Source organism: Oryza sativa, chromosome 1 (assembly GCF_034140825.1).
Source record: "Oryza sativa Japonica Group chromosome 1, ASM3414082v1".
Lineage (NCBI taxonomy): Eukaryota > Viridiplantae > Streptophyta > Magnoliopsida > Poales > Poaceae > Oryza > Oryza sativa.
In genome coordinates, this window is record NC_089035.1 from 32,723,962 (window position 1) to 32,734,272 (window position 10,311).

The 10,311-nt window shown below is 41.2% G+C and overlaps 1 protein-coding gene across 1 annotated transcript; it reads right to left on the reverse strand.

Moving 5' to 3' along the window:
* Window positions 1–4,345: 4,345 nt before the first annotated feature.
* Window positions 4,346–9,038, reverse strand: LOC4327033 (uncharacterized). Its single transcript, XM_015766930.3, has 2 exons — window positions 8,549–9,038; window positions 4,346–4,592 (listed from the first exon to the last, which is right to left on the reverse strand). Exon 1 carries the CDS (start codon window positions 8,968–8,970, stop codon window positions 8,557–8,559), a length of 414 nt encoding a protein of 137 aa, XP_015622416.1. The 5' UTR covers window positions 8,971–9,038; the 3' UTR covers window positions 4,346–4,592; window positions 8,549–8,556.
* Between the last annotated feature and the right edge of the window lie 1,273 nt (window positions 9,039–10,311).

The window sequence follows — 10,311 nt, forward strand, 5'->3', positions numbered from 1 at the left end:
CGGTCCAAGCGCAACCGCGCGCATGCACGCACGATCAAACAATGAAATGGCCCCCGCGCATGATCATTCATGTTGCATGTTCGATCTCCGCTAGCGGTTTGTCGCCACGCCCTTTTTGCAAGCTGGAGTTAGGTTGCATGCTCCAAAGGCGCTTATTCTGCCCTGCATCGCATGGTCGTCGCTGCAGCCGGCCGGCCGGCACAATGCAGGCCCTGGCACAGATCGATCGAGACACGAATCGCCATCAGCACCACATGGCATATCCATCGTACACATATATGTGTATGCAACAACTGTGTGTGCACCATTGCGCCTGATCAGATCGCACTCATAAATCTACCTTATCACAGAAATTAGTCGAACCATATACTTCCTCCGCAAAAAAAAAAATACAACCTTAGTATTAGAATGTGACGCATCCTAATCACGTCGTAGTACGAGGTTGGTTTCTTTAGACGGAGGGAGTACTTCTGAAACAAAAGCACACCTACCCATGCGTCTTCTTAGAGCATGGCATACATATACATATATACATATCAGCCTAACGCCTTTCTTCCCCCTTTAACTACGTACTCTCTCCGTTCCGAAAAAACGAATCTAGGACTAGATGTGACACATTATAGTACAACAAATCTAGACAGAGGTATGTCCAGATTTATAGTATTAGGATATGTCACATCCAGTACTAGATTGGTTTTTTATGGGACGGAGGGAGTACAATCAGATCGACCGTGAACCCTCTAGCTACTCTATCTGTCCCAAAATATAATAACTTTTAGCCCTCAAGATTTATCCCAAAATATAACAACTTCTCCACCAACATTCTCTTCCCAACCAATCACAAATCTTCACCATTCACTTTTCCCACCTACCACCACTATTTAACCAATCACAACCCTCCACCATTCACTTCTACATACTTTCTTAATAATTGTGTCCAACTCTAAAAATGTTTATTTTCTGGGACGGAGGGAGTAGTCTCTAACCCAAAGTACTAACATAGCAGCAAAAGGAGCAGCTCGATCCTCGATCTGAGAGAAAATTATACTCGCTTCGTCTTAAAAAAAATTACCTAATCTAAAATAAGATGTGATCTATTCTAGTACACCTAATCCGAATAAAATAATTGTCTTAAGATTAAATTAGGTTGTGCCGTTTTGGGATAGAGCGAGTATGGGCAAAGGCTAACCGTCAAACTGTGGTACAAATCATGCATGCGCGAATTAACCACGCCTGTACGCGCGCCGCCGTGGGACCGTTCGCGTTTGTAGCGCGCGCGAGACGAGCGGGAAAAAAAAAATTAACGAGGGGGCAATGGGACGCACTGCACGCGCCATCGGACGGAGAGAGAAGCAGCGCGCGGCAGACGGGCAGACGGCAGGCGGCAGGTCGATCAGGTGTGTGTGTGACCGTGGCTGACTGCATGCATGTGTCGCGGGCCGGGCCGCGGCCGGTGGCCAGACGAGAAGAGTTCAGCCGTCTCCAGTACCAATCATCAACACATGCATCTCCTGTGCGTTTCGACGTCATCGCGCGCGGTCTTTTTCTTTGATGTTGTTGCTGCCTGCTGCATGCAGTGCATTCATTCATGCTGCTTGAATGAAAGCATGAAAGCTGCGGCACACGCTTAACTACAGATGGGTCAAGGGCGCACGAAGCTGACAGCACATCTGATGACACGATACGGACGGAGTTTTTTTTTTCCTTTTTCTTTTTCCTTCTGGTGCACGGTCGTAGTCCTCGCCACTGTACCGTGCTCCGTAAAAACGGGAAACTCAAGGTCTCGAGGGTATACACTAGACAGACACGTTCGGATCGGTTTTTCAAAGGGGATCGACGAAAAAACGTAGCTAAGCCTGGAAAGCGAAGATATTTCTGCTTCCAATGCGAAGAAATTTTGGCGTGGTGGTGGTGGTGGTACCGTGGACTACTGTTGCAGAAGCAACGTGACAAAGTTAACCCAGGGGGTCCCCTTGCCTCTGTCAGCCCATTTTTGAGAGGGTCGTTTGACTGCTAGTGGCCATGAGTTAATGCGTAACGATCTGTAGACAAAACAACTGACATTTTCCACGAGACAGCGATGCCAGTAGCGACTACTTCATCGTCGTGCTTTGCGTACATAGATCGAGCGACAATTTTTAGCCTGCCGGAGAAGTACTCTGCATATGCATCCGTCCATGTAAGAAGTCGGAAGTCCAAGCAAAATATGATGCGTCTGCCAGTTTATCAAAAAAAAAATAAAAGAATAAAGTCTATCACTGGTCCCTAAACTTGTACCACTGTGTCATCCCGGTCCATAAACTCGCAAATCGACCGTTTAGTCCTCAAACTTGTTCAACCGTGTCATCCCGGTCCCTAAACTTGCAGATCACTCGTTTAAGTCTTCTAACTTATTCAGTTGTGTCACACCGGTCTCTAAACAGGACGGTCTAAAAACTTTATATAAAAAATAATTCATAACCTTTTCATGTGAACTCTAATGAAGACAAACTTTATATCAAAATTGTAGCCCTCGACGCGACCTACAACTTTGTAATTGAAAAGTTTTTGAATTAAAATTGTTTAGGGTCCCAAAATATTGTTGCATGTTTATAGATTTTGAAATTTTAATTTTAAAATTACATATTGGGACAAAAATGACTTGAAATAAAAAAATCAACTATAAAGTTGTAGATCGCGTCGATGGCTACAAGTTTGATATAAAGTTTGTCTTCATTAGAGTTAACATGAAAAAGTTATGAATTATTTTTAAATATAAAGTCTTTAGACCATTCTATTTGACCCAGATGATATTTAAATCCAAGTTTAGAGACCGGGGTGACACAACTGAATAAGTTGGAGGACCTAAACGAGTGATCTGCAAGTTTAGGAACCGGGATGACACAATTGAACGAGTTTGAGGACCTGAGCGGTCGATTTGCGAATTTAGGGACCGGAATGACACAGCGGTACAAATTTAGGGACCAGTGATGAACTTCAAAAAAAAAATGGTCGGTCAATGGATTATGATAGCAGTTTCTGGTCCTGTTTAGATCTCTTAGTTGGAACAAGAGGAATTTAAGAGGACTTTCACATGAATAAGTTTAATTCCTATGAAATAATGAAAACCATGTAAAATTACTACTTCATCTATCCAAACATAAAGTTCATTTCTTATAATTGAGATTTAATTTTTTTTCTGGAAAAAATACCAAAATATTTCTCATTAATAGAAAATTAGTATTGGTAGATGGATAAAGGTATTGAAGGAATCAAATTCCTCAATTTGCGAACGATGGTAGATAAATGATAAAAATAAACTTACTTTAAAATAAATATTAGAATAAATGGGATAGATGAAACAGAGGGAGTACATTCTAAAGGAGACCTTTAGCAAGGAGCACTTTCTCGAGAATCTATCGTCACAAGAAATCTTTCAAGGATCAGCAAATCTAAAGGCCACAAGCAAGCAGAAGCAAAGATCAAGGCACATGTTGGTTCCCACCTTTGCTCAGTAATCATTGCCACGAGTAGATCCAAGAGGAAAACATCAAGACAGTACATGGTGGTCATGTTCTTCCACATGCTGGGCTGATTAACAAGACCAAACAGCAAACAGTTTGCATTTCCAGCACCAACCATGAGTGCACATGCCATTCCACAAAGCAACATTGGCAGCAATAGTCAAACTAGACAGCCTTATTACTGGCATGAAATCAGTGAGACCCCTGACACCTTTATCCTGATCAGTAGTAGTTAAGCCTAACTGGATTCATTAATCTGAACACACAATTCAGCACATGCCGGCAGAGAATTTTTTTCGGCTATCTGCACAATTCCACGAAGTGCAGGTTCAGTAATGGCCTACCAGTTGCTGCTAGCTGGTCATGTGGCAAGTTCTTCGCCACGATTGAGCCAACCGTGTAAAAAGTTTCGTATGCCAAAACTTGTTAGCCATACTGATATACTATGGGTGTGTTTAGTTCACACCAAAATTAAAAATTTGGTTAAAATTGGAACGATATGATGGAAAAGTTGGAAGTTTGTGTGTAGGAAAATTTTGATGTGATAAAAAAATTGGAAGTTTGAAGAAATAGTTTGAAACTAAACTCGGTCTATGTTGAGTAGTAGAGTTCTACTACTTTCAATTAAGGCCCTGTTTAGATTCTAACTTTTTTCTCCAAACTTCCAACTTTTCCGTCACATCGAATTTTTCTACACACACAAACTTCCAACTTTTCCATCACATCGTTCCAATTTCTTTAAACTTTCAATTTTAGCATGGAACTAAACACAGCCTAAGAGAACCTTTCAATCGATTCGTTCAGTCAAAATAATTTTGCAGTAAGAGTAGATGATGCGGCCATTACAGAAGGAAACATTTCATCTTTCATTGAACCATACTACCAAAGCATCAGCATCAGGTAGTTCCAAGTTTTAGGATACAACTTACAAGAAAGATACATTCAGCAAAGTCCACAGGTGTCATATTATTGCCGCCATCATCTCTTACAACCAGATTTTTTTTCCTCTGAAATACAAAATGGATTTCAAGGGCACAAATGAAGACAATGCAACTTCTGACGAAGTGCAAGCACAAGAAAGGTAGATACCTGAAAAAAAAGATGAATGGTCGAATCATTATCCTTTTTTACAATGATAATTCATGAAGACAGAAATAATTAAGCAAGAATTCAGATTCACGTCTGGAATTAGGTAGTTAAAAGTCACAAACCCCACCTAGTCGCTTCAAGTGCTGCATCTCATTTTGAACTGAAGGTACCAGAAATCTAGAGATGACTAAATAGTATATGCAATTCTAAACGTAGTAGTGCACCTGTGCCTATAAATGGAGTACTAGCATATACTCCTTCCAGTAAAAAATATTTGACGTAACTCAGTTCTCCCAACGTCAACTAATATTGACTGGAGGGGAGTAACTTGGACACAATTTGCCACACAAAATGCATGACAGAGTCAGAAATAGATGCTACTAATTGGGGTTGCAATGCACTTGTTGGACAAACAAAAAGGACAGGCACTGGGAGGATTATTTTCATGAAAGCTGTCAGATTATAAATACAGTGTGAAACAGATACTGCAAAGCACCGGAGAGCGTCAGTACTTCTGGACAAGTCAGAAATGCAACAGAAAACTTGTAGTCCACATGGGATACTGAATTAGTCATACAAAATAAATCAGTTAGGGGCAGTTTAAAATGTCGAACTTCCATGCACAAAGAGGCAACATGGGTTCTTAGTTGTATGGCAAGGTTATCTAAAACTTCCTAGCCAGAAAATATAAGGCAGCATTCTCTTTATTCTTTAATGCATGATATGTTGTACAACATAGTATCAACACTCAAAACTACAATAGCCAAGCAGCTGTAAGGGAAGGTCTGGATAATAGTGACCCAAATGCAACTGAGTTTTCTCTATACAAGAAAACTTTTTCCCTCTTAGAAACGTGATTTTACAAGAAAATAGTGGATAAACATTTTTGTTAATGCATTTTAAAAAATCTACCCCAGGTCACATGTTATGGTGGAACGTATGTATATGCAACGGAGGCAGCCTGTGGCAGAAGCAGTGAAGGTGGAAGGATAAGAAGCAGAATGCGTGTAGGAAGGTTGTTACGGCTTGCAATCAAATTAGGTTTTTAGTTAGTTAAAGATATGAGTTGTTAGTAGTTAGTATTTCCCTTCAATCAGCAGATTAGTTCAATTTGTAAGCCTATATATGGGCAGTTCATTCAATCAATAAAGCAAGCCAAGAAATATCTCTAACCCTAGCTCGACACCACCATCACGGCTCCAGGGCGGTGAGGTGAGCAGCCTTGACCTCCCCCTGAGCATGCCTACGCCTTTCGTAGTCTAGGGCCTCCTCCTGCTCGCAACATCTTGGTATCTAGAGACCACGGTCATGCTCGCTGATGCTGCGCCATGTCGACCGTCACCAACGTCGCTGGCCGACGACTGGAAGACAGGACTTGCTGCGGTGATCGAACGCCTCAATGCCATCCACGGCCAGATCTCAGACCTCAACAACCAACAACAAGCGCACCACGTCGCAATCCAGCGCCTGGAACGGGCTGGCAACGACAACGCTCCACACCACGGTGGCTGTGACGCAGATAGCGACAGCTTCACCCTGGGGCACGGAGGTGAGGGATGCCACGGCGACCGCCCTCCATGCTACCACAAGCTTGACTTTCCAAAGTTCGATCGTAAGGGTGACCCGATTCATTTTCTCAACCGCTGCGAGCAATTTTACAGGGGGCCGTGTACGCTGAAGGAAGAGAAAGTGTGGCTGGCGTTCTACCACCTGCTCGACGGTACCCATCACCACCATCACTAACCCTAGCTTGACGCCACCATCACGGCTCCAGGCGGCGAGGTGAGCAGCCTCGCCCTCCCGTCGAGCACGCCTATGCCCTTCTAGTCTAGGGCCCCCTGCTCGCAAACATCACAACATGTCACCGCAATAAGTACAAATTCCATAACCAATCCTAAGTCCTAACCAGCTCAGGCAACACAATAGCCCTGGTCCAATCATTCTAAACCAGAGTCATTTCAGGTACCTATCTTCACCGTGTTAGCCTCAAAATTATAATACTTACAAAGTTTAGCTAGCAATGGCTCATAATTGAATATTAATTTAATCGGTTTAATCGTCCATAAATCCCAATAAGTTGGAAATTCTTTTCAATTTTAGCTATTGGAAATTCTTTTCAATTTTAGCTAGCAATGGCATATATTTCCTTATAATGTTGATCGTGCATAGATGATAGAAGTCATAGAACTCAATAGCGGGAAGTGATCCATTTCTTACCCGGAATATTTGGTGACTAACTATTGTTTTATTGTAAAAAAAGATCAATTGAAATTTAGAATAAAATATATGCTTGCATCTGCAACTAGAGGGAAGAACCTAAACCAGACCTCACATTACAAGGCCTAACCATGAAAATAGAGCAGCAGCACCGCAAAGCTTTTGATAGGGAAAGAAACTTCTATGAGAACACATTGTATGTGGTATGGACTCACAGGTGTACATCTTTATAGAATTTTTTTTTCCTGCTGCGGCACACACCTCTGTGGCTCTGTTGCGTCCAGCAGAATGTGAGTGAACCCTTGAGTCAGGTCAAATGGCCAAATTAAGTTGAGTGCACTGTGCCTGATTCATATTAGCTAAGCGGCAGCTACACTAAGGCACTGTTTGATTTAGCTTAGGATTATTATAATCTGGATTATTAGTAGTAAGCTGAAACAAACAGATAGCTTATTTTAATAGATTATTACAATCTATAAGCCAGATTACTATAATCTAGTAATCCACTCTAAAGGTGCTTTTTTTAGATTATTGGGTTGCTAACAGCTAACAAACAGCAAATAATCTAGAGAAACAAACAGCTAACAGCTTATTCTATGTCGGCTTATTATAATCCAGCTTATAGTAATCTGGCTCAATAATCTAGATTACAATAATCTTAAGCTGAAACAAACAGGGCCTAAGAACACAGATCGTTGCACTTTGCAAACACTAGCTATTGCAAGCAGACATCTGATGTTGTTGCTATCAGTTAAGAGGAAAACAAAATACTTCCAAAATAAGCTGATGAATATGAAACCAATTTTAATTTTTATCTCTAGATCAAATTTGTATCAATATAATCTCTAAAGAAGCTAACCAAATGAGATCACAAAATGAAAGAAAAAGTTGCTACTATATTCAGAATGCAGGGAGTTGTATTTCTAGCAAAGAACTGGTATTCTGTACTAATATCCGACAAAATAGAACAACCCGACAGATAAGTCTCATTTTAATTGAGATGTCATTGAGAATTGACTAGTTAGTCATACTCCCTCCTGTCAGGATTTCAGACAGCCAAATACTACTAAGTGCAAGTCATTTTCACTGTCTGAAATGACAAATTATTCCATCCAGAGGTAGTAACAACATTTGAAGGCGCTATACGCATCAAAAACTCAAAAGAAGATTCCACCAAATCCAGTCCAAAGATAAAAACAATAGGCAAAGTAACAAGGTCAGCATTTGGTGGCTCTTCTTGTTTCTGCTACGGACTAATGCAAAGTGATTTTGAATTTTAAGAATAATTTTAGGTAGATTTTTTACTTGTCATCTTAGCAATCATGAAAAGAGAACAAGATAATAAATTGACAATGAAAGCCCATAAAATTAAAATCCTAATAAAATCAAAATGTTAGAATTCAAAATCAGCGGCAGAATCATTCATTCTGATTTTATTACGATTCTCACTGTTTTGCAAGCAAATTCAAGAGCCGCTACATTTGAGTAACTGTTTTGCAATCTAGCAATAGTTCATTTCACAGCATTTTCGTTCCAGTCTACATGCATCTAAATCATATCCTCAATCATAAAGGAAAACAAATGGATTCAACGGGGAGATTGAAACCGTATGCCTGTATGGTAACGTTTCGCACAACTGTTTTCGTATGGCAAATTTGGCAACACAACGAGGAGATACGGAACCCTAGGTCCGTCCAATCCTAGATCTAGAAAGGTAAAGTAGCAAAGGATTTCCTCACCTCGACCATCACTTCTGGTAGCCGCCGCCGACGGCGTCGTAGTCCTCCTCCACGGCGGTGTTCACGTAAGGCACGGGGAAGTCCTTGGCGGGGTCGAACTGCTTGGCGGCCATGTAGCGCTCGAGGTCGGGCTTGCGGAGGAGGGTGCGGCGGACGGGCGGGCGGTCACGGCGGCGGTCGCGCGTGTAGTACTTGATGTCGTAGACGGTCTCGGGCTCGGAGGTGGGCACGACGGCCATCGTGTCCTTCGTCAGGGTGGCCGGGCAGCGGTGGCGGTACTCCAGGGCGCCCGGGAGCGCGCTGCGGTACTCGGGGGAGGCGCACGGGCCGGTGATCTCCCACGGCTTCTTGAAGAACTTGCGGAAGGTCTGGAACAGCGACTTGCCGGCGCCGGCGCCGGCGGCGGAGGCGGAGGCGGCCATCGGGATCGGGGTTGGCGTCTGCGGCGCGACGGAGGAGGAGAGGAGGGAGATCGACCGATGCGAAGAACGCGGCCGATGGATACAGCGAGGTGGAGAAGATGCTGGATCTCTTCGATGCGCTACGTGGCGCGTTCTGGACCGTCTGATCGATGTAGAAAGGCTCAAGAAGAAAAAGCATAATCGTTCATGAAATTCACTCGCGTTTTTTTTTGCAAAAATATAAAGGCCCCAACATTTCGCTTATTTGGGGATAAGCGAAACTGCATATTTGCAAACTAAAAATAGTTTGTAAATAAAACTTTTATATATATGTTCTTAGCGATTTAAAAGCAAAGGCTAAAAAATAAACTTCGATAAAAAAACAAATCAACTCTAAATTTAATATTGAAAATTCAAATTTTGACTAGTAAGCATAAGCATAAAGCGAAAATATTGATCCATAAGAATGAGAAGAAGTTAGGATATCACGTAGGTGCGAATTATATTTTACTATAAAGTTGATGTCCACTAACGCTCAACATGCAAGTGTGTCACATCATCACCCACTTCACTAGAGTATTTTAAATCACATGCAAGTGTGCCACATCATCATTCACTAGCAATTATTATGAGTATTTTAAATATCATACAAATATGACATAACATTTACAATCTTATTGTGTTTTTAGAACTCAATATGCAGGTGGTGTTCTTTTTCTCCTGAAGATGGAGATGAATATTAAGTTTTTTTAGGCAAAACGATGTGATATTAACGTATAATTATTGAGTTTTACTTCGTAATTATTATAAACTTGAAAAATAAATTAATATGATATTTTAGAGCAACTTTCATATAGAAAGTTTTCGCTTGAAACGCACTGTTTAGCAGTTTGGAAAACGTGCCACGAAAATCTTAATCTTCATCCAACTCTTGTTGGAGAAAATAACGAGACCGCAATCAATGTCAAATCATTATCCCCACATCATTTTTCATACGTATATTATTTTTATAATGTATAACATGCATTTATTCACATATTCCGCGACAAAAACACGGGGTATCAACTAGTTCTATAGAAACGTAAAACACATGAATTCAAAAAGTAACGTGTTTGGATGGTTCACATAAAAATAACAAAGGATTTTGGATGTGCTTTAATAGAGAAGAGAGACGGGAAAAGTTGCATTGGACTTCTCAAAGAAATGATAAAAAGATGATTGAGTTCATGTGCTTTTTTCCTATTGATCTCAAAGGAATTTTGAATGCTCCTTCATTCAATCATTAATCATTCAATCTTTACCTTCTTTCAGGAAGATGGTCCTTAACGTTTGTTGTTGTCAATTTCTTGCAAAACGATGTTT